Source organism: Stegodyphus dumicola, chromosome 1 (assembly GCF_044657685.1).
Source record: "Stegodyphus dumicola isolate Sdum_Otavi_A_Nest chromosome 1, ASM4465768v1".
Classification (NCBI taxonomy): domain Eukaryota; kingdom Metazoa; phylum Arthropoda; class Arachnida; order Araneae; family Eresidae; genus Stegodyphus; species Stegodyphus dumicola.
The window spans coordinates 81170871-81197209 of NC_140768.1; the positions used below are offsets into that span (position 1 = coordinate 81170871).

General features: G+C 31.6%; 1 protein-coding gene and 1 pseudogene across 3 annotated transcripts in view; one reads left to right on the forward strand and one right to left on the reverse strand.

Annotated features, from left to right (window-relative positions):
* LOC118200035 (AFG1-like ATPase) overlaps positions 1-26339 on the reverse strand; it is a 57977-nt gene that overhangs the window by 8812 nt on the left and 22826 nt on the right. For 2 of the 3 annotated variants that reach the window (XR_004760017.2, XM_035371953.2), the window contains exons 3-10: positions 25688-25745; positions 25441-25542; positions 24807-24937; positions 24168-24267; positions 8731-8789; positions 8566-8645; positions 3712-3782; positions 2782-2882 (exon numbers count right to left, since the gene is read on the reverse strand). Coding sequence is in view for 2 of the 3 variants with exons in the window: in XM_035371953.2 (XP_035227844.1) it covers positions 2782-2882; positions 3712-3782; positions 8566-8645; positions 8731-8789; positions 24168-24267; positions 24807-24937; positions 25441-25542; positions 25688-25745 (702 nt within the window). In the remaining variant the exon portion in view is untranslated. The remainder of the gene's footprint in view (positions 1-2781; positions 2883-3711; positions 3783-8565; positions 8646-8730; positions 8790-24167; positions 24268-24806; positions 24938-25440; positions 25543-25687; positions 25746-26339) is intronic. The other variant, XM_035371954.2, reaches the window with a different exon arrangement.
* Positions 10563-11332, forward strand: LOC146999123 (uncharacterized; annotated as a pseudogene).

The following is a 26339-nucleotide window of genomic DNA, read 5'->3' on the forward strand; positions in this document are numbered from 1 at the left end:
AAAAAATACAAATAAATAAATAAATAAAAATACAAACAGAATTTTTTAAAATTAACAATTTAAAAAATTTTAATTTGTGAAAAAGCTGTATTAACATCAAGTGTCATTCATTACAAGTTTAAAAAATAAAATAAACTAATTAAATAAACTAAATTAAAAAATTGTATTTGAACTTGAGTGAATGAATAAAAAGCATTTTTAGGTACAGTCAAAAGTCGTTAATCCGGACTCGTCGGGACTTCGGCGATTCCGGATTATCGATTTTTCTGGATTATGGATCATCAGTTTAAATCTGGTAAGATGGCATGCAGAAATTACAAAATTAAAAATATGAAACCGTGATTTATGAAATAAAGAACAATTATGATCTAAAGGGTATCAAAATTTACAAAAAGAAAAAGCTTAATATTTATTTGTTTACTTTATTAAACATTTCTTTCAATGTAAGTTGCTTCGTTTCATGTGATAATACTTTCTCTTTAATTCTATTAAACAGACATAATTTCTTGTTTAGTTACAAAGTTCCGCTGTTCAAGTCCTATAATTGCTGTGTTGAGAATACCGACTAATTTGTCAATTAAAATGTTTTCGTTTTCAACAACCTGTGGGTCACTTTCTTCACTATCGGAAGCGAGTTATAATGACAAGAAACTTGATTTAAATCATATCAAAGACGGAGTACATCGAGATGAAATACTACACTTAGTAAGGAATTATAAGCCAAATAAAATAAAAACATCTGTCCTGAAGATAAGGATAGTGCTGACAGATCAACTTCCAATCCGCGGCGTGAAATTGATAAACAGATTTCGGATTTCGAAACATACTTTCGCGTTGTAGATACAAATTACATATTAGTAAATATATATCGGAAATTCTATTTGACATAATCGAAAGTTCAAGCTTACTTTTATGAAATTGCTCTAACTGTCCGCAAAAAATAATAAGTCGGATCCAATTCGAAGATTAAGGAACAAGGCAATCTGCAACATTAACTGAATTAAATAATTTTTGCTTAGATTATACCACCCGTTACACATTAAACGCGCATGCGCAAAAACATATTCGCAGCCGTAAAGGTCTTACGTGCACTCGTAAACGCCTGTGCGCATGCGTGAACACGACGCATGCGCAGAAAGTTTGTAGCTTTGAGGTCCATATTATAGATCATTCCGGATTATGGGTGTCCGAATTAAAGACTTTTGACTGTACTGAAAACTGAAAATTTGAACAAGATATAGGGAGAGTGTGAGCTAATAGTAGGAATTTAATAATTCCGGATATTCATTTCGCAAACGAAGCAGTAAAAAAAAAAAAAAACCCTCTTTGAACAGGTCACTCTAAATAAATCTTTCGAACCCTTTCTTACCATTTTTTTTTTGCGGTTTTGCCTCTGCTTAATAATTGCACTTAATAGTAAAGTTTCAGCTATAAAAAAAAATCATCTGATTCGGAGAACTTGCCACAAACATACAGAAGCACAGCGAAGTAATAAGATACAGCTCTGTTGACACTATATTACAGGGTCACGGGATTTTTGCACAAAATAATTCTATTGGTTAAACACACTCTTTGCAAGCGTACTCGTTTGGACGCTTTTACGCTGGTAACATAAAAGCATGTTCGTCAGCTACGTCGAGCGTACTCGTGTGGACGGGTCTTTAAAGTTTACATGAACCATAACTGCAAGTTCAAATCCAGCTGAGCAATTTTCTGATTTTTCCACTATAAACAAATGCTATATTTATTTTTGGGTAACTCTGTAATTAACAGTATTTTCTTAAATTTAAATTAAAATTTTTACATGTACAATAATTTTATGTTATTTTATTATTATACATAAAATACAAGTTCTAACCAATGAATTATTTACAGGATAATTTTATGTTATTTACATAAAAATAATTATTATATTTTTATGTTATTTATAAAGGGTTAATTTCCCCCTTAAAATAGAAAAAGCTTGGATTATTAAAATCTATGCTTTATTAAAAATCCAATTATCAGAAATTTCTTTTATTTTATGATACATACACAAAGTATCAGATTTATTTTCGTTCTTCTTATAAGTAAATGAATGATCAAATATGTATGTGTATATGCATTACATTTCACAATTAATTACTTTTTTGCCTCATTAATTTTTTACACCTTTTATTTATTTTCCCATTTCAATCACTTATTTTCCATCTGCTATTAAGTCTCTTTATTATTAATTTAAAATTATTACAACTTATTTTTAAAATGAAGGTCTGAAAAATTAAGGCACTGAAATCTTTGCAAACTATTATGTTTGTTGCGAGACTGATGGAAGTTTCCTACTGGATACAAATCTCACCATCTGCTTTGACTGCTGATTGGCTTAGTACCTGACAGCAACTTAAAAACAAAATTCAGGTGACATGTCTGTGTGGTAAGCTTTACAATGCCACTGAGCAACACTGTCTCCCTGTCTCCTTGCATAGATAGACTTCAAGAGAAATTCATTTTTATTTAAATTACACATGAACAAAATCCATGGAACATGAAACTCTCATAGAAAACAAATTGATATGAACTATTGGACCATTCAATAACTAATGGATTCTATCAAAAAAATATTCAATGAAAATCACAAAAACACTATATAACAGATTGAATTATTTAGTTATTCATACTTGAATTTTGCGATTGCATAAAAAGTGTTTCAAGATTTTTAGGATACAATATGATATAATCTAAGAAAAAGAAATGTAAACTAATGAATAATATACAAATTCATATAACAAAAAATTTGAATACCCTATCACATAACTCCTCAAATGTGCAGTCTGCAACACGTCCACAAGTAGTATTAAGAGTAACATTACGATTCTTGATAGTTAAGATTCTGGAACGAATAACTATTAAAAAAAAGGCAAGTTAGTATTTCAATCTAATTTATATATCTATTAAATACAGTAGAAAATTACAAAAATGGGTACTTATGTATTAATGCAACCACATTGGCGCAACCTGGTGATTTTTTACAGATGAAAAAGTTAAAAGTTACTTTTTTGATTTAAACTGGTGATTTTTGCAAAATTTTAAAAAAAGATTCAAACTAACAATGTTTATTGTAAGTCAGGCAACATTATCAACATCTGAAAAGAAAACACACTCAAGTAATTTATATTAAATAAGGATTACATTACACATTAAAAAGTAAAACACTCATATTTTTCTTCAAATCTTTCTCTAATTTTTGCATGCTATTCCTCTCCCCAAGTACACAGAGATCTGTTTTCACTTAAACATCAAAGAATTGCAGAGACTTGGTATTGTGCAAATATATGCTGTCTACAAAACTCACCTCATCGTTGTTTGTTAAGAAAATTTTTGGCAAAACTCTGCATTCTTACAAATATTTTACCATGGTTTCTTCTATTGCTAGAAAATTCCACAAGCCCATATTTTAAAATCATGTTTAATGTAAAAAATATTGTTATTTCTTTATAAAAACTGCTAAAACTTGAAATACAACAAAAGAATGCATATGAAAATGGTGACATTGCCTGGCTGAAGGATTATTATGAGTACGTTTGTCTGAAGAATGGTTATGCACGTGGTTGTTAGAGTTTGGTACATTCTGGAAATTTGGCAACTTCTACTAAAGTATTTGCGATAACACAAAAATACCGAATAATGCACAAACTAATTTGACAGAACTAAATCTGCACCATTACTACTCACCATCATTTTCTCGACTAGCCAATATCTTGAAAGCTTCATCTAATTCCCGGTTAGCATGACATTCTGAAAAACTAAAACAAGCTGTGATACCAGAAAATAATATAAAATATTATGCATGTCAGAAAATACATAATATAAATAAAATATCGCAAGCACTCAATAATAAAATTTTTACCTATATCCTATACCTCTATCTCTATTATATACCTATTTTCAACAGTGTGACAAAGAATACAACTTGATTTTGTCCTATGCATTATTGGTTTGATATATATCTCTCAGCAAATAAATTTAATACATTCTTTCCCACTGAATAAGATTTAGCCTTTCTACACCTTTCTTAATGTATTTCAATTTTTAAAGAGCATCCTCTTATCTTTTGTTTGTGATTTAACTAAGCCTCTTTAGCATTTTAAATAAGAAATATCTTAAGACTGAAGAAAGAATCAACAGCAATTAATCCAAAGCAAATTTGAAAAAATTAGGCCACTTGTTTCCTTTCAATACTGAAATTTCAATTTCATGAAAGCTGCATCAGTAGGAAAAATGCCTTTTTCTTTATAGACATTTTGCCTATAAAAAGGCTGAAAAAATACATGCTTCTTTGTTGTAGGTAAGGTCCAAATTTGTATAATAATTAAATGTACTGGAATCTTGGGGAAAAAAATATAGAAATCTGCATGAAGGATGCTCAGAAATGGTTTCTATGTCAGTGATGGCTACAGAAGCAATAATTAGCAATTTACTGCTTGTGCCTTGGGAAGGTAAAAACACATACTTTACTTATTCTTGATGTTTCTAATTATTATTAATTTGTTTAATTTTTGTCTCTACCAATTTGAAAGGAAGGAGTATACAATATTTTGTCGAAAGAGAGCTTAAATACAGACAGAACATGGTTCTGGCACTTCTCAGTTTTTGAGTAAAATTATAATTCAAGGTTGAGCCTCTTATAAGATGAGTTCTGATACTTTTATTATTTATATTAAATACATTTCTTCTCACTAATCCTTTTATCATTTCTTATTAATTATTAATTTTTGTCTTTTTACATTCTATTTAATTTTAATTACCATTATTTTGTTCATTTTTATTTATGTTTCCTTATGGCCTTCTACAGGATTTCAGTACTTCTAATTTTAGAAATTAAGCCCTGGCAGTAAGATATTTAATTTTCAAGCTGTCAGGTAAAATTTTATCCTACATAAGCAGGTGGAAAATTAAATGATAAATAAAAGCTTTAAATCATAACATGTTACATTATGTAAAATAAAAATCTGGCTTTATAATTACAATACAAATTCTCAAATTAATAAACATGGATGTTATATGTCAAGACCTATTTAGAAAAAGACAATCAAAAGTTAACATTTTGAATTATCTGTAAATGCATGACCAATGCACCAAAAAATATAAATTTCACAGTTCTGAACCACTTGTACTCCGCATTAACCAGAAATAGCATAATTCACATACAAAAACCAATTATTTATTGTTTTGCCTGACATTATTACATAATTTTCTAAGCTTGCTTTAAGTATGTGCATCTACCTAATAAACAATATTTTCATAAGAAAAATCAGTAAAGTTAACAAGTTATACTGTCCGAAGAGTAAGATCCAGAATCGTCAGGACATTTGGAATTCTGGATTTGGTAATTTTCCAGATTTTAGATTATTAATCTAAATCTAGTAAAATAAAATCTTGTAAGTCTAAATCTTGTAAAAAGTCTAAATCTTGTAAAATAACATGCAGAAATATTAAGATCAAATATTTGAAATAGTTGTTTATGAATAATAAAGAATTTATGACATCAAGGGAATCAAAATTTCTAGAAAAAGCTCTTACTTATTCCTTTGCTTTATTAAACATTTTTTTTTCAATGCAAGTTGTTTTAAGTTGCTTTGTTTTTTGAGCTAATACTTTCTCTTTAATTTTATAGACAGACATAATTTCTTATTCAGTTAAATGTTCAAGTCCTGTAATTACCATGTCAAGAATTGTCAATCAAAATTTTGATTGTTCTCAACAACATCTCTGTCAATTTTTCACTGTCAGTAGTGATATTTTCTGGCTGCAGAAACATATTTTGCTATCCAATAATTGACTGATTCCTGGGGCACTGTCATCACAATGGAATCTGTTATATTATCTTCATTTATTGTAACTTCACATTTCCTTGCAGACTCTATTAACTAGAAAGTTTCGCTTTTTGAGTATGATATCCAGAAATTTTCAAATTTGTGACTATCATCAAAAAGCTTACCTTGCATCCAATATACAATATTAGGGGTGTATCATGAGAGTGGCATATAAAGACATCTTGTTTCGCTAAATTTTGTCTTTCTTCTATTGCGTGCTGACAAAGTTAATCCTGAATTATATTAATTTGGTTAGTTGTTATACTTATGCTTCCCCACACATGCATAAGGCTTAACTGATTCCTGAATAAATAAATTCTCAAATATACTTAAAGATTATCCAGAACTAGTGCACTAAACATTTTAGAGCCCCAGGTTCGAAACTGGGCTCCGAAGTGTCTGTCTAAATTCTAAAAATTTTGCATCCAAACGTCTTCTTTAACATCTAAAGATTTTGCAATTCCTTAATTTTGTTCCTCGGTGCTTTTCTAAATTTTAAAATTCTGCCTACTCTCAATTCACTATTGGGAATGAAACTGGCAACTAATGACATGCTAAAATTTATCGTGCACAGAGAAAGTTAAGCCTGCATTATTAGTTTTGTTATTCATTATACTTATGTCTATTTCCTGCATATGCTTAATGTCCAAGTCCTGATGAAACAAATTTGCTCATATACATTAAACTCTCTCTTAACTGGCTTTCATTTAACCGGATCTTTGCTTTAACTGGCTGTAATTAATGTAAGTATAAAAATAATAAAATAAGCAAAAAATTACAAAAAATTGAAAATTGCATAATTGTATTTTAAATATGAAATAAACTCTAAAAATGAAATTAATTAATCAACTGATTGCCCTGCAATATGGGTGGAAAAGCTGTTGACGAGAAAGCAGTTCAATAACCGAGGACATGTGTTGACCTTTAAGGGAAAAGGCCATATATACCTCAATCCAAAGAATGGTGATTGGTCAGATGATCACAATAAAGTTGGTTGCAGGGAGGGGGGAATAAAGGAAGAAATGATGAAATTTTTCACAACTTGTTCCCAATAGCATTTGAATGTGTTGAAATTTGGAAATTCGTTTAAAATGGCCAATTGTGGCAAAAGAAAATATGTTGCTGTCTCAAAGGAAAGGTAATTAAATGCCTTAGAAAGGAGGTGAAAACCTTAAATCTATTGCTTCATCTTTTGGTGTTGGCAAAAGTACTTAAGTGACTGGAAAAAAGAAAGAGGAATGTGATCAAGTTATTTTGTAGTAACCTTGATGGTAAAAGAAACAAAATTCATATGCTCACAATTTCGGGAGACAAATTATCAACTCACTGTGAAGCCGCAACAAAATTCGAAGAAAAATGGGAAGCAGTTATTAACAAAAAGCCTTATCTAACGAAAAAGTTTATAAAAAGCAAAATTATGCATCAAGTCACCAAATTTCCAGCCTTAAGGGGGGGGGGACTGAAATTTTAAACATTCCTTCTAATGCTATATAAAATTTTTGTAATAATAAATTGACACACTTAACAAATGCTTACTTTAAAAGAAAAGTATTTCCATCAATATCTTTTCTTTCTTTTTTTCTTTTTCTTTTTCTTTCTTTTTTTTTTATCATTCTCTTTTTTTAACCAGAATTTTGCTTAGCCAGCTTAACCCTGGTAAATTTAGACTGTTAAGAGGGAATCTACCATACTTAAGGTGTTACTTTACCATTATGTGATTACATAATGGTATTACCATTACTATTATGTGGCCTGGCATACATTTTGGTGGGTTTTTTTTAATGGTAAACAATATCTAGTTATAACAATACTTTATATATGGCAAACACACACACTACATGGTAGGTAATAGCCAACAGATCATTACCTGCCATGTGACAAAATGCATGGCAGGTGTATAATGGAAAAGTACCCTCAAGGTTTATCAGAAAAAATTCAAGTAGCAATAAATGGACTATGAATTTTCGTCTATAAATACCATTTACAAAATATATTTTTAGAAATTTCTGTTAAATTTCTCATCATCAACACACTTAACACTTTGCAAAGCAGTTGGCTGAAGTCATCAACTCCATGGCATTAAAAGTTACCAAGCTGTTTGGTATTCAATTACTGATAGTTAACACAGACATTGCTTTAGATATTGCTGCCTGAGTCATTTCTCAAGCAGCAAAGAGTTGATATTCATGTGGTGATGAAAGCTAACAAAAATTTAAAAAAAAAAAAAAAGTTTCGTCAGATCGGTGTGAGGGTTATATGATATTAAGCATAAAATAAGCAATAAATATTGAGAGAATTGTTTGGTTTGAGATGAATACTGAGCAATATGGTGGCTACGGAGCCAAATTATTGACCATACATATTTATGCTAATAAATGATTGTGCTTCTTAAATATGGTGTTTTGTTCAGTGGTGAAGTGAAATTAAGAATTAGGACCATACATATGCTTTATGACGAAAACATACTGCATACACATGAGGCATGACGCATGTCCCATTCTTGGAATCTAATTTTTTCTCTCTTAAAAAAAAAAAAAAAAAAAAAAAAAAAAAAAAAAAATTCTAGTTAGTCAGGAGGTCTGGATATTGACGTCCAGATTTTGGACTTTGTACTGTATTAACAGTATGTTATTGCAAAAGCTATTTCTTGAAATGCATAAACATAGTTTAAAGATGTGATTTAAATTCTAAAAATTATAACAAAATAGCATACACAAAAAACTTGTTTCTTGTAGCAACAAATTTTGTCCTATAATCCACACCAGAATCCAGCCACATTGGTCTGCAATATGCCTTTTAAAAAATAAATATGTTACTACAATTATTTAAAACATTTCTTACATTTCAACAAAATTATATAAAAATATTTAGAACTTACTTTTAAGACAGCTATAAATGGAAGAAAATTGCTCCTTTGCAGCCCATTTTTATATAAATCTGCACATAAAAACACATTTATGCAATTATCATCCAGTTAATTTTCTTTATATACTGATAAAATATCAAAAACATTCTACTAACACACATATGCATCCAGATACTCTTCCGATTTTATTAAATAAGAGTGTATGTATTTATTGGATTTTGATGAAAGTTTCCCACCACCGCAAATATCGTCTACACAAACAGTTCATGTTAATCATATTTTATCAAACGAATTTGGCATTTGAAAGAAACAGACTTGCTTTAGAATATTCTGTTATGAAATTTAAAAAAAAAATATCATTAGCATTAAGTACAAGGTGTCTGAAATGGAACTATCATGCTACCAGATTAGAACCATCATTTATTTCCAGTTCTGTTGCAAAAAGTCAGCAACAGAATGTCACCAAATCATGTGTAGAGCTTTAGGTACTAATGTTGTATCATATGACACTATGAAGGTTTGGTACCGTAAGTTAAAAAACAAGAACTATGACATACAAGAAGCATATCGCTCTGATTGGCCTACTGATGTTCATGAGGCCTGTCTGTGAGAACTTGTAGAAGAAGAATCTATATGCAACTACACGAGAGCTTGCTAAGGAGTTAGACGTTACTGACATGTCCATTAGTCGCGCTATGAATAGCATAAACTTGATGTACAAGTTCATTGGCCAGGTGCCGCATGAGCTGACTCATGCAGATAAGGACAGACGTGTTGGGGCCTACACCAATCTGCTTTAATATCAACACAAGGACAACATTCTGGACCAGATATCCCTTGCAATGAAAAATGGATTTACTTCAACAACACAGGTCAAAAAGAGGGTTGGTCTGCGCCCAGTGAGCCCATTGGAAGCATCACAAAGCACAATATAACTAACAAAAAGATCATGCTTTGTATCTGGTGGGATTGCCATGGTATTATCCATAAAGTGTATCTGGAAAAAAGTAAAACCCTCAACAGTAAGGTGGACAGCAAGATGCTAATCCATGTTGACGCTCCTATCAAGGAAAAACGTCAAACTGAGTTCCAGTGCAAAAAGGCAATGTTCCATCAAAATAATGCAAGACCACATGTGTCTGCATTCACCAGCTGGACTCTGTATGGATTTGAATGGATCTTTTGCCACACGTACCACAGAGCCTCGATATTGCTCCTTCAGACTTCTACCTCTGCTGATACCTGCAGCTACATCTTGCCGGTGATATCCTCCCTTCTGCACAGGACATTTGAAATGAGGTTGATCTGTTTTTGGACTCGCAGCCACCAAGTTTCTGGGCCGAAGGCTTTGAAAAACTATCAAAATGTTGGCAGAAAATCATAGATTTGGATGGTGATTACTACCTGCACTAAAATTACTGCTTTCATGTTTTTTCCTAACTTTGTTAAAAAAATTTTTGGCTGAAAACTTTTGATACAACCATATATGTATATGTAGCCAATCAGCAAGAGCCGCAAGAACATCTGTCCTGTTACGTCACAACTTCTGTCTCACCTCCCAGCCTCTTTTTGGCCGGTGCCGTTGGAGTGAAAAGATCGCTATGCAATGCTCCCGGTACAAGTCTTATTCCTGTGTGTATAATAAAATATATTTTTATATTGAATGCTGTTATATTGGATGCTTTTATATTGAATGCTGTTTTTCAATTATGAAGTCAGATCAACTAATATACCACCTTCAATAGCAACCATCCCTCAATGGTGACTTTCGGATGAAAAATCCTTTACAGTAACGAATACTTCTGGTTTTGATTCTTCCCGCTGGCTCATGTTCCACTTGAAATATGGCCGAAAACGAAACTTCTGCTGTGGGGATTCCACCTTTTATTCAAGTTGATCCATCTCTTGAATGTTGGAATTCAATCATCGTCACATGTTGGAATCTACCTTTGAACTAGCTACTCCCAAACTGATAACGGAGCAAAAGGCAAAATTCTACTACGTTGTAGCTCACTTACCAGCTAATATTGCAACTGTTGTTCATGATGTCATCATTCAGCCTGATAAAGTCAACCCATATGATGATGTGAAATCAAAAGTTATAAAAAGATGTTCGGAATCTAAAACTCAAGAAATTCGTCGGCTGTTAGCAGGCGAAAGCCTCGGAGATAGAAAACCTAGCAAACTTTTTGGCATCATGAAACGTTGCGCAGAGAATCACAACATAGAAGATTCACTTTTATTTGAACTCTTTAATCAAGCGATGTCTGTTCCTGCTCAAACTATTTTAGCTTCAATCTCTCCTATTACTTTGGATAAAGCTGCAGAGGTAGCTGATCGAATTTTAGCTATCAACAACACCAATATATCTGCCATCATCTCTAAAAATGAATCTTCTTCTTCAGCTCAACTTCATGAAGAAAATAAAGCTCTTCGAATAGAGGTGTCTGAACTTTGTTGTTCCAGGAGTTCATCTCATACCAGTTTTGCTGGCTACAAATGTTCTAAATCGCGGGCCAAAAATTTGTGCTCGTATCATCGGAAATTCAAGGGTAGTGCAAAAAAAGGTGTTTCTCCATGTTCCTATAAGGGGAACTTGAAAACGGAAGAGTAGAGGTGACCAACTCTTCCCATCCTTGTACATTGCGTCACCTTTTCATTAGTGACCGATCAACAGTAGGTGTTTTCCAATAGATTCGGGGAGTGATGCCAGTTTAATTGTTGCAAATAAATATGAACTGCAGGCACCAGTACTTCAAACTTTTCCTGCTGCTAATGGTTCATCCATTAATGTTTATGGCCAAAAAAAACAATGACTATTAATTTTGGTTTAAGACACAATTTTACTTTCTCTTTTTATATTACAATGTTACATGCTCAATCATAGGGGCAGATTTTTTATATTACTTTAACTTATCTCCTGATTTACGTAACAAGCGTCTAATTGATTTAGCAACAAATTTTAAAGTACCTGCCAAATTAAATACTTGTAATATTTTTTCTGTAAAATCTTCTTGTGTTGCTAATGTATTTGGTAAAATATTGTTACAATATCCAGAAATAGCTAAATTACCAGATCCCAATCAATCTGTGAAGCATAATACTGCACATTATATAAATACTAAAGGTCCTCCAGTTGCTGCTAAACCTAGACGGTTAGCTTCTGACCGTCTCAAAATTGCAAAAGCTGAATTTTAGTCATATGAGACCTTCAAAAAGCTCCTATTCATCGCCCTTGCACATGGTGTTTAAGAAAGGGTCTCTTGAATGGAGACCTGTTGGCGATTATCAATCTCTTAATGCACAGACTGTTAAAGAAAAATATCCTGTTCTTTGCATAGCTGATTTTACCTCAGAATTATATGGTAAACAAATGTTTAGTCACATTGATCTCATTAAATCCCTTAAATAACCAAATTCCCTTAAATCCAGATGATGTACATAAAACAGCTATATGTACTCCTTTTGGTTTGTTTGAAAGTTTGAGAATGCAGTTTGGTCTTTGTAATGCTTCCTCAACCTTTCAATTTTTGATGATTTACTTGTAGCTTCTAATAATGAACAAGAACACTTACAACATTTAAACCTGCTATTTTCTAAACTTCAGGAAAATGGTTTATGTATAAATGGAGAAAAATGCAAATTTGGTCATCTACCACAGATTTCCTAGGATTTAAGTTATTGGGTGAAGGAATTGAACAACTCCCTAATCGTGTAAAATGCATCCTAGATTTTCCTCAGCCCCAGACTCTCACACAATTATGCCAATTCTTAGGTTTACTTAATTTTTATAGACGCTGTACTTCCAAAGCTGTTCATATTCTAGCACCCTTAGTCACATTCCTTGAAGGCCACACAAATAAAAAGAGACATTCTCGTTCCAAAGCTTCTACTGAGCAATTACAATGGGACGATGAAGCAGCACTCGCCTTCAAAGCGTCTAAGGATGCTATCACTAAAGCAAGCCTGTTATGGCATCCCATGCCCGGTGCAAAATTAAGTCTATGGGTTGATGCGTCTGATGTAGCAATCGGTGGCTCACTCATGCAACTTGTTAAACAACAATGGGAACCTATAGCTTTCTATTCAGCTAAACTAAGTAAATCTCAAAGGAATTGGTCCACTTACGACCGTGAACTCTATGCTATGTATTCTTCAGTAAAAAAATTCAGGCACTTGCTTGAAAAGAGAAATTTTAACATTTACACTGATCAAATTTGCATTCCAGCAACATTCTGATAAATGCAGTCCTCGCCAATTACGGCATTCAGATTTTATCTCCCAGTTTAATACTCATATTGAATATATATTAAAGGCTCTGATAACATTGTCGCAGATGCACTTTCCCGAATTGAGATAGATGATATTTCATCTATTGTGATCGATTTTCAAAAATTCACTGCTGCACAATCAAGCGATGAAGAACTTCCACAACTCTTAGCATCAAATACATCCTCACTAAAATTAGAGAAACATTATTTTTCTCTCGAGGATATTCATCTGTATTGTGACATGTCACAAAAACATCCCCTTCCTTTTGTTCCTCAGTCTATGAGATTAACAGTTTTCAAAACATTACGTTTTTTCTCTCATACAGATACCTCAGCCTCCATCGATTTAATTGCTAACATTTTGTATGGCCAGGCATGAGAAAAGAAATAAAATCTTTTGTGCAGAGTTGTGATCAGTGTCAATGAGCTAAAATTGCCAAACACACCAAATCTCTTATTGGCATATTTGCTGAACCCGATGCTCATTTCGCGCACATACATATAGATTTTATAGGTCCTCTACCTCCATCTGACGGAAAACAATTTTGCATGACTTTCATAGACTGGTTCACAAGATGGCCGGAAGTTATTCCAACAACAGATATGACTGCGGAAACAGCTGCTTGTGCTTTAGTACATGGCAGGATATCAAAATTTGGATGCCCAATTACAATTACATCTGACCAGGGTAAAAATTTTGAATCTAATCTTTTTAGAGAACTTACTCGCACACTTGGGTGTAACAGGATTCGAACTTCTGCATATCACCCACAGTCAAATGGAATTATCTAACGCTTCCATCAGCATCTCAAAACAGCCCTTAAAGCACATAATACCACACAATGGACTGAAACTCTTCCACTTGTCCTCTTAGGCATACACTTAGCTATTAAGGATGATGTCAAAGCAACTTCTGCTCAACTTGTCTATGGCACAACATTAAGATTACCTTCCGATCTAGTAACGAGTGATGCCATAAACCAGACCTTAAATTCTGCATATGTAAACGGTTTACATATGAAAAATAAATTATAAATAATGAGATCTTAAATCCTATTTCTACTGCCCTACACGGTAGTCCTAAAATTTTCATCAACCCCTCATTTAAAACTTGTTCTCATATATTTTTAAGATCTGATAAAGTTAATCCTCCATTGACACCACCTTATACTGGACCTCATTTAGTCGTTGACAGAAATGATAAGAATTTTATTATTGATGTAAATGGCAAACATACTACAGTTTCAATTGATCGCGTAAAACCTGCTTACCTCCTGCCAGATGACATTACGCATACCTCATCTTTACCTACAGTTTCAACTCCATCCCCACTTATGCTTTAATAAAACGTCTACCACTAGAAGTGGGCGTAAAGTCCGATTTCCAAAGAATTTAGTCACAGACTACATTCCTTGAGTAAAAACTTGTACTATAACATTTTGTATTCTGCATATGTTTCTACAGTATCTATACCACGTACAGTATATTTTACTATAGTGTATTTCATATTCTATATTGCACTACTATATCATCATTTTCTATATATATTGTAATTTGTAATCGTGACTTCGTCACTGGGGGCATACTCTGTAGCCAATCAGCAAGAGGTGCAAGAACATCTGTCCTGTTACATCACAACTTCTGTCTTGCCTCACAGCCTCATTTTGGCTGGTGCCATTGGAGTGAAAAGATCACTATGCAATGTTCCCGGTACAAGTCTTATTCCTGTGTGTATAATAAAATATATTTTTATATTGAATGTTGTTACATTCAATTATGGAGTCAGATCAACTAATATACCACCTTCGATAGCAACCATCCCTCATATATATATAATTTATTATCAGAAAAGGTTTTTCATATATCATCTCCAAGGAACAGAAATTTAATTAAAGTGATGAATCATTGGTATAAATTTTAGTCAGTATTTTAAGTGTAATTTATTTAGATTTCTATTGTAGTAAAATTTCTTTAAAAACTATAAAGAAATAATATTTTGAACTATAAAAATTCTAAAAAGTAAAATTTAAAGTGCTGAAAAGGTAATTATTGTCATTGACTGTAGATTGACTTGTCAAGGGGACCAAAATAATCCATATATATAAGATAAAAAAAAATATCTAAATCTCAAAATTATAATTTAATTTAGCAACAGTCTCTTAATTCCTCATTTTTAATTTGGGTATTTCCTATCTGTAATCTAAAACAGTAATAATATTTCTGGATTGCATCATTTTTAGATCAATCCATGTCACTGGTCTTTCGTAACGTTGATGTAGCTAATTCAGAACCTGAACTCCAAATTTCCAGAACTGAATCTTTTCCCTTAATCAACAATCTAAACCAAAACCTTCTCTTGATGAGCCTCCTGTATTGGATATCTGCAAACTTTAGTTTTTGCTCTCGCTTCCTATTAAGACACTATTTCACTCTGCTCTCTTCCTATTGCAACAGTATCATAAAGGCAAATGTTCTTGAATAGGCACGATTAGAGTGCAAAGTGAATTGTGGCTGCAAATGTCAATTGGAATATTGAATATTTAATCTTATACGGCTGCCAATTTTCCTCTTCAATATGGATCTACATTCTATGCTATCAATATTGCTATGTCTTTCTTCATATACACATACACACACACACATATATACAAAAACAAATATATAAACAGATGTATATATATTGCTTCAAAAGAATAAAGTAAAGTTAAATTTAATTTTAAATAATTCTCTTGCGCCATTGCTGCAAGTAATGAAATTTGAATTTAACAAACATTCTCTATTCGTAAAAAGCAAATTGAAAGTTAATAAATTTAATGCAAACAAATATTACTATTGGCTGTTTGAGTTTCATTTCAGAATTTTCACCATCAGAATTATGCAAGAGTCATATGACATAGATTTTGCTCAAAATGACACAGTGCAAATAGAGGTTACTATTTTTAGAATACAGAAGGAAATTTATTTTCACTGCTAATTTAATCTTTTACATATTCTTTATTTTTTTATATATATATGTGATGTGCCAGCTTTTGTCCGGAATAAATAGATTGGTGAAGAATCATAGATGTAGTCGTAGCTTAAATTATCAGATGATAAGTTTAAAAAAGAGGATCCATTTATTATATTTCAGGAGAAATTAGCAGTTACAAAAATTAAGATCTCCGGAGTAAATAAAAAAGAATTACTAATAATTTTTTGTATGAAGTTTACTGCATTGTTACATTAAAGAAAAAACCCCGATATTCCTTCGCGAGTCCTTTTATAGCCTCTGGAAAGGTAGAGCTTAAAAGAAATGACGTCAGCCATTCCAGTTCGCTTTATATATTTCCAGAACATTCTATAACTGTACATGTAGAAAAAGGCGGGAAAAACAACTTGACTACAGGGCTGTGAATTTAATCCCACCTACTTTCAAATAAAGACCGTCGCCATTAAAAATGAAAAGAACATACAGCTAGAATTTTAAGTATATTTTTTACTATGAAATTTTATTATTACATATATGTGGGATGTATAGAGAATTTTAACCTAATAAAGTCCAGCAGAGGTCGATTGTAAAGATGTTTCAGAATTTTATTTAAATTTACAAGCCTCAAACAAACAATAATGATTTTAAATCTTATTGTAATGATTTTATTATTTTATTGTCTTAGAGTCATCAGATTTTGTACATGGCTCTTAGTAACTCAGAAAAAAAAAAATGCAAAGATAAAAGGGGGGGGGGAAATATTATCTGCAGTACCACCTTCCCAGTTTTCAAATATTTCAAATATTACAATTATTATTCAGAAATAGAAATGAGAAAAATCTTAAACTTTCATATCCTAATTCTGAAAGGTTATTGAACTTTTCATATGAAAATAACAATAATAAGAGAAAAATATCTTTTATTTAGCATTAAAGTTTTGATACATTTTGATTAATCCATACTCGCCTAAAAAACACTTACAAAGCAATTCACTGTGTTGCCAAATTAGGCAACCCATAACGTCACCAAAATATATTTATAGAGAAATTCACATATATGTATGCATGTAGCAGATGAGTACAGATTTCTACTTTACAAATTCAATAGTCATTTTTCTGGATAGTAGTTGGGCGTATTTATCTGCCCCCCTTTTTTTTTACTCATAAGGAATCACAATGAGACCGTACAATTTGCTGGCTCATGAAAAAGAAAGTGCAGCATTTCTTAAAAAATATAGCATTTTAGTCAACAGTAAAGAATGCAGAAATTTGCATTCCACCAAGATGTATTTCTTAAACAATCAACAACATGAAAAATTCGAAGTGTGTGAAAATGTTAGTTAGAAATTGGTATGACGATAGTCACATCTCATTTATGACTGCTATTTGGTTCATTTATTGTTGTGCAAAAGAATATATATATATCAGTGAAGTTTTGTGAAGAACTGCAATTATCCCTCAATACAACATGGATTGGTGTAATTAATTACCTCTGAGAAGTGTACATGTCTTCTATGGAAAAAGAAGAATGTAAATAAGTTGGTGGTAACAGTGCATCATTGAAATCGATGAGAGTTGATTCATGAGGGGGAAAATAATGCCAGTTGAGTTTTCCCACAACAGTTGATTTTCACAGGAATTTGCTGAAAAACTAACGAAAGTTTTTTTATGACTATTCCTGACTGAATTAAAATATACCCAGATACATTTTTTGCTTTCTCACATAAATATTTTTTTATAAAGTGCTTCTGCTTATTTGTATTAATGAAATATAAAAAGTTAAAGATGGTTAACCTTTATTCATCTCTCATATTACATGATTCTAGTGACTGTGCAGCTTAAAACTAATATATCAACTGTTCTTGGGCGACAATGACAATGGCCAGTGCCAAATTTAAGCACTTCTCTGATTTTTTTTAAGCGAAAACACAGATAACTGTGTACATGGGAAGAATGACAGCATACACAGTGGTAAATTATGTATGATGGCAAGTTTGTAAAAATGTCCCCCCCCCAAGTTAAAACAGATCTATCACCAGGGGATACTAGCAATTCAGAGATCCAAGTTTACTGAAACTGTAATAATTACACATTCCCACTTTTAATAAATGCTTTCAACGGATTTCAATAAAATTAATACAGTAGTACCTCCTAATAAGGGATATCCGCCAGACCAGATATTTTGTCCCTGAAATAGAGGTGACCCTTCTTTAGAGGATACATACTAAAATATGTAGTTTAATTAGAAGTTAAGGTTGCATCAAGCTTTAAATAAATGATATACAGATAAGTAACATAGTCACAAGTATTTATTTGAATTTGAAACTAATGAAAAATGAAAATTCTTAATTTAAGGTTTAATTATTTCAAAAATGTGAGAAATGAACAATGGAGTTTTGTACTTACATAAATTTATTGAAAATAGTACATTACATGGATTTGTTTGAAAGTCTGAAAATTGGAAGCACTTTTTCCCATGTGGATATTATAAATCGCTGAGAATCTTAAATCCTTCACTGTCACCAATAGTAATCCCAAATTGTTTTAATTGGGAGGTATATTTTGAGGCATTTGTGTAGTTTTTTATGTCACATTTGATCTGGTGTTTCTTCATCTTCCTCACTGATTTCCAAGCTATTTTTACAGTCAAAAGTCGTTAATCCGGACACCCATAATCTGGAATGATCTATAATACGGACCTCAAATCTACAAACTTTCTGCGCATGCGTCCACACATGGGTGTAATACTTTTACGCATGCGCATATGCGTGTGCACATGCGCATAATACGTTTATCGCATAATACGTTTATGCACGCGCGTTTAATGTATAGCTGACGGTATAAGCTAAGCTAAAATTATCTTATTATCTATTTCAGTTAATGTTGCAGATTGCGTTGTTCCTTAATCTTCGAATTGGATCCGGCTTATTATTTTTTGCAGATTGTTACAGCAATTTTATAAATGTAAGCTTGAACTTTCGATTATGTCAAATAGAATTTCAAAGGATCTACAAAGCGAAAGTATGTTTCGATGTCCATCAAACAAAAAGTGGAATTCCTGCAAAAAATGGATAAAGGCATATCCTTTGTTTCTCTAACCATTCCGAAATCTGTTTATCAATTTCACGCTGCTCTGCAGAGAAGTGGGGAATGTCGCGGCGCGCAATGAATTGGAAGTTGATCTGTCAGCACTATCCTTTTCTTCAGGGCAGATATTTTATTTTATTTGGCTTATAATCCCTTACTAAATGTAGTATTTCATCTCGATGTACTCCATCTTTGATATGATTTAAATCAAATTCCTCATCATTATAATTTGCTTCCGATAGTGAAGTGACACAAAAGTTATTGAAAACGAAAAAATTTCAACTGACAACTTAGTCGGTATTCTCGACACAGCAATTATAGAACTTGAACAGCAGAACTTTGTAACTGAACAAGAAATTATGTCTCTCTATAAAATTAAAGAGAAAGTATTATCACATAAAATGAAGCAACTTAAACAACTTACATTGAAAGAAATGTTTAATAAAGTAAACAAATAAATATTAAGCTTTTTTTTTGGAAATTTTGATACCCTTTAGATCATAATTGCTCTTTATTTCATAAATTGCGGTTTCATATTTTTAATTTTATAATTTCTGCTGACCATCTTACCAGATTTAAACTGATGATCTATAATCCGGAATCGCCAAAGTCCCGATGAGTCCGGCTTAACGACTTTTGGCTGTATTAAGATTCACATCATCAACTACAGTTGAAATAAAAGATTTTACATTGTCATTGGCATCTTTTGCATACAAGTGTTCATCAATTTCTAAATACTCTTACATTGGAGCACTGCCACTGATTTTGACAAGTCCAAACAATTCACTTTCATCAGTAGTATCTTCATTGAGGGATATCGAAATTGCAATTTCAGATACTTTCTTAAAACAGAGCTGAATATAATTTTGTGACACAGATTTTTGTTATCCACCGAATGGCATTCAATACACTGACACATTTTGCAAGCTGATCGCTGTTTCCACAAGCAGCTTGACAAAGAATATGCCATAAAAACAGTTTTCTGCAATGAATCTTAAAGGTTCTAATTATACCTTGGTCCAAAGGCTGTAATTATGCATTAAGTGATAAACCATTGATTTCATTATGCTTTGTGTCATCCATGACCTTTTACTGTGATGCCAAAGCATCCATAAAGATTTTGGATTGATGTGGTTGAAGGAGCCCCCCCTTTTTTTTAACAAGTGGTTGCTCAAATTCTCATCCATGTTACAATAACAACATAATGAGACATGGCACAGAGAGGTGTTCCTTAGAACTATTACCACCAGAGCACTTTTCTCCTTTAAAGTATGAAGTTTTCTTTCGCAATACTCAATATAATATTCCAATTTCATCTGCACTGTAGATGTTTTTAGCCTCACAAATTTCACTTACCAATTTAATCCAGTCTGTTACATGTTGCACATCTACTGATTTTTTTTCACCACAAACAGCCTTAAAAGTAATGTTATGTCTTTGCTTAAATTACTCTAACTAACCATTTGATGTTTCTGTAGTCCCAGACTTTCTGAAATTTCTTTTGCCTTTCCTTGCAATAATATTCCATTTAAAGGAATATGGTTTGCTATTAAAAACAAAACTAACTGAACATGAAATTAACATTATCAATTTACCATGCTTCAGTTTTTCTAAATTTTACAGTTATGGAATGTTCATTTGAATTAGTAATCCACAGTAATTTTACTTCTCTATCCTTTAGTACATGGTGGTGGTGTATTTAATTATGGCAAAGCACACTAGGGCTATCTGCCTAAGGGGAGGGATGCCTTCGTGGAGGACTTTCTAAGGTAAACTGGCTTGTATACATGTTACACATGATGAAAACACCCATGCAGCCAGCCTGTTCGTGGGATTCGAACCTCGGACCGAACTACGAGTGTTCAGCGACTTTACCGCTCGGCCACTGGTGGGCCCCTTTAGTACATGAATTACTTGATTCTTACTTATTTCTGCCCTGCATTTCTCAAACTAAGCTTTTCAGTTTCTGCTACATGAATTAAATCAACCTTTTGTTTTAATGTTAATCTTTCCCTCTTTGAAGCCATGATAATTAAAATATGTAAAAATAACACAAGTACAAAAAATGGACTTCTTTGGCTCCCCAATCCTAAGCAATTTCTAAGATTCAAGTTTTGAAATTTTGAATTTTAGATTTATAGGATTTAAGTATTCAAATATCTCATCCTTATTTAAAACTGTAAAACAGAAGCTCCTGAAATAACACAGGCAGCAGCAAAATGTCTTTTATAGAATTTTGATTTCTAATTAAATCTAGACTTAACAGGAGTGAAAAGTGAGAAGGCATATAGCTCAATTCCTTCCAATCAACAAGCTAGAAATCCAAAATATGAATTCTATTAAAAGTGTGCAATTATCTGTCATCAAAGTTTTAATAGTAGACTAGGAGAGGGAGAGTAAAAGATTCTGTATATCAGGTATAGATCATCTTATCATCTTTCATTAATAGTGCTGTAGATATTAAATAAGTCATACCAGTTCTCATTAAAAGTATTGTTCACTGTTGACCTACAAGTCATTTATGATCAAACCATGGATGACAAGTATGCTGTGATGCAGTAAATTTAGACAGATTTGTAAATTAAACTAAAAGATGCCAATGATCATTAAAACTGTTAGTCAGCAGCAGCCTACAGGTTGAGAGCTACTTGGGATCAGCCCATATATTATCAAAATAGGGGAATGCAGTAGATATAAAATAGACATTTATACTATTTAACATGCACACTGATAACCATAAAGTCTCTAGGCTACTGTGGCCTACAGATTAATGGTCATTAAAGATGAAACCATAGGGTTACTGATGTAGGGCAGGAGAGTACACTTTGTTAAATCTTTAAATTAAAATAAATCCTACTGTTGCCTGCAAAGGATATTGGTCATTGGTAAAATTATATATTCAGGGTCACCTGTAGTCAAGTGATGAGACATAATGCAATGAATTCAGATGGATTTTAAATTTAAACCTGAAGCATAAAAATTCAAGACTACTAATTAGTAGTCTACTTGTTAATTACTTATTAGTAGTCTACAACTTGAGGGTTAACTCAAAGGTCCCTCGTGTGGAGCAGTGCACTAAATTTAAACATATATTTAAACAAAATTAAACTGAAGCATACTAGTGCCCATCAAGGCTTTTATCCTTGGTGAGCTACACAATGAGGATCACTAGGTATCAATCCATAATCATAGGTCTAAGGTAAAGCAGCACATTTAATTATATATTAAAATTAAATGAAAACATATTAGTGTCATTCAATCAATTAAAAAAAAAGACATTAGCGCAAACCTAAACCATTTTTATTGATGACTAACAAATTTGACAGCACTGGTAGTCAATTCATAGGTCAACAGTCTGTAAATTAAGATTTTAAAATTAAATTAAAGCTCACCAGTGCACATAAGTGCTTTGGTCACCAGTGACCTACATGTTGACAAGCACCAGTACATGGTTACATAGTAAATTTAGATAGATTTTTCAAATCAAACTCAAAATAGATCAATACTTATATCACAAGTTTGGGGAAGCATAGTAAATTTTAGTACATATTTTGAATTAAATTGCAGCACACTGATGCTATCAAGGCTCTCGATCTCTGATACCATGAAGTTGAGGTTTGCTTAAGGTAAACCCACTAAGTCACCTATGTGCAACAGTACAACAAATATTTCAAAATTACAGTTAAAGCACACCAAGGCTGATCAAAAGTAACTGGTGACCTAAGGGCTGATGATCAGTAGGAGTCAACTTATGGGACATGAGTGTGGGGGAATTACAGTAAATTTAAGTAAGTTTTAAAAAATTACACCGGAAAACAATAGTGCCTTTCAAAAAAGATGTTCTTTGATTTATATAAATTGTTAAAACTGAATGAAACCAAACGACACTGTTAATCATATGAGAATGGTAAGATGATCACCAGGGCCACCCATCACTGATGATCCAACGAGTTTTCTGTCATTTAGGAACAGTGTTTTGCTGAATTTATTGTTCGATTTGAAGGCAACAATTCATAATTTAAAATTCCTTTGTAATCCCACCATACACAAAGCATTACTTTTGGGGAAGCAGCCTCTTCTCACTGTTACTAAAGGAAATTCTGGCTTACTCCATGATCTTTTTTTCGTAACGTTATTGGATATTATCCACTTCTCATCTACAGTAATAAGCCATTTAAAAAAAGCAGCATCTTGATTTTTTTCAGCAAACAGCTCCATGCTAAAACTTCAGCAAGCATATTCTACTCTGTTCAAGTACGAGGTACTCATCCATCATAGCGGTTTACATACACGGTCTTCTTCAAATGATTATGTACTGTACTTTTTTGGAACATTCGGTTTCTCTAATATTATTTCCTACACTGCATAATGTGGATTTTCAGTGACAGCTTCTTTTAATAGGCCCTCCCTTGTTTACAAAGGATAGTCATTCAGAACATGACTAACATTTCCACACTTTTCAAAACACTTTTGAAACGTGTCATCAGAATCATATAGATAGCACAAATTTCATGAGCAGTCTGACTAGCATTTTTTCCTTTTTTAAATAAAAGAGCATAATAGGATGAAAATGAACTTTTAAGTTTCTTTATTCTTAGCACTGTACTATAAAAAAATTAAAACACAGTTAGAATTATGCAACGTGAGGACTTTTTTTAAAATATCCACTTTAACGGCTGCTCTTTAACAGCAGCAAAAGGAAAAAGAAAAGAAAGAAAACATGTTGTGATCTGGAAAAAAAAAAAAAAAAAAGAGAATTTTTGGGATCATCCAATACATAATCTTCCCATTCTGTAACGAAATTATTGGCACATGTGCTTAATAGTGACCTTCAAAATATATTTCTACTTTTTTTTAATTGAGAAAATTTTTCACTTTCTATAGAGCACATGAAAATGAAAATTTTTTTAAATTCTGACATTACACTTGCATTATAATGAAGGAGCACTCTAGTAATATAAACAAAAATAAAAATGATAACTGCAAGAAAAGTAAACTTTCTAAAGAGCAGAAACAAATATTTACAGTTTTCATGCAGTCTTTCAGAAAAATACTTATGAGAGAGTATTACATAATGAAAAACAAACATTATAAAATAAAAATGGGAACAATTATGAAAAATACCATCTGGTGCTCGATTTGAAGTAGCAAAAAGTATTGTTCCATTGTTGAAAATTTCTGTGAATAACCGCTTTAAAATCATTGCATCTCCAATATCAGTAACCTGAAATAAGATTTAGAAAAATTTTAAAATTATACATATGTACTCAGGTAAGGCAATTTTTTTTTTTTTTTTTTTTTTTTTTTTTTTTTTTTTTTTTTTTGGAGGGGGAGATACAAATCACTAACAAATGCAGAATCAACTATTTCAAAAAGAAAGCATATCAAAACTATGGCTTTTAAGGACTTCATGACATACATTTAGATAAAAATATACAGCTCAACAAAAAGAAATTAAGGCCAGTTGATGTATTTAAAATTCTGATATAACCTAGAAATACAGTCCACTTCAAGAATTGTTTCTCAAGTCAATGGCAAAATTATTAATTATATACACGAATTTTAGTTTGATAGGAAAAATATAGCCTATCAAACATTAAGCGTAGCAACAATATATTGCAGCTTGTCTATCTACAGCCCTTGTTTACTGAAAACATAAGCACTAAATCTTATTTCTGTTATTTTCTTAAGTTTTTAATTCAGAAAACAATGGATTAAAATAACAATTGTTATTACAGACTTTCTGCATATAAACAATTTTACCTGAAATTCATCTAAACACAAAAACCAAGTTTCATTACAGATTGCCTCAGCCACAGGTGCAATTGGATCATAATCAAGAGATTTTTTACCAGTCTTCTGCTTTAATGTTCTCTTTTTATATTCATGTATTCCTAAAGAAAAAAAAAACAACACATTTATTTTCAAGAGATAATTTTTAAAACTAATGAATGAAGCATAGTAACTGTGCATTTTAGAATGCAAAATTTTTTAAATTGGTTTATTTCGCACAAAGTATGATTAAATTAAGAACAGCCTTAAATCTCAAATATTCTTTTAAAAGTCTGGTAAAGCATAATTAATTTACAGACTTTCATTTAATAAAAATGAAGTAATTTTGTGGCCTACCAAATATTTGTGAAACGATGAACAATGTTTGTTTAGCCTTTGATAGCATTTGCCCCCTCAATAATATGAAAAATAAAATATTCATAAAATTTTACAGAAAAAAATTCCCATTTATTAACAGCTAACTATTTACTAAGAGCTTTTATTACAAGATAATTTTATTTGAATTCACTGTATTTCAGGGTGAGAAATTTTTTTTTTAAATACATGAAGTTGAAAAACAAAACTTCAAATTTACTAAAGCATTTAAATTTTAAATCATACTAACGACTGTGAACATCTAGCATGAAGGAATGATAATGAGTCCTTCTCTTCTTTTCCCGAGTACAGCGTTCATAAAATAAATCCATTAGCATAGTCTTCCCACAACCTAAAATGCAAAATTTAATTCAATCTATAGTATGATTTACTGCTCAATCAATAACTATAAATTATAATTAATTATATTATTCATTTATACTGTGCACATCTCTGGCTACCTATCTATATATTTATTATAGGAAAAAGCAGCTAACCTACTGATCCATACAGATACATGCCTTTTGGAGGCTTTTCTTTTCTTGCTCCAAACATCTGAAATAAAAATATTAACTGATTTTGTGATGTTCTGCAAATTTTTGGCATTTCAAAAGAAATGAATAAAACAATATAAAAATATTCTAAAAAAAAAAAATAAATAAAAAATAAATAATAATAATAATAATAATAGAAAGCACTATCATGTTTAAAATAAATTTAACTTCATTTATTTAGAGACTTGTATCATTCGGACATATTTCAACTCTGCATATATTTTATCTTCTTAAAGTTCATTAAAATTTTATTTTACAAATTATTATTCATTTGCATAAGCATATTAAAAATAAAGCAATTAAAATAACTGAAAGTTCTTAATTTTAGTTTGGCCTCGACTTCCTAGTAGTTTCACTTAAAACACATTACCAATACTTGATTTTTCATTAAATATAAACAGGAACTAATGGGCTTTAAGTAATTATTCATAAAAATTACTCCTTTTAGGAGCAAAATCTGTTGGATGCTTTTTCATTTTAATTATATGCCATTTACTCTAATTTTATTTTTCGTCTTATTAACAATACTTTGCTCAACTACTTGTTAGCATTCTTTCAATTTTTAAATTCTTGATTTCTTTTAATCAGCTTTTAA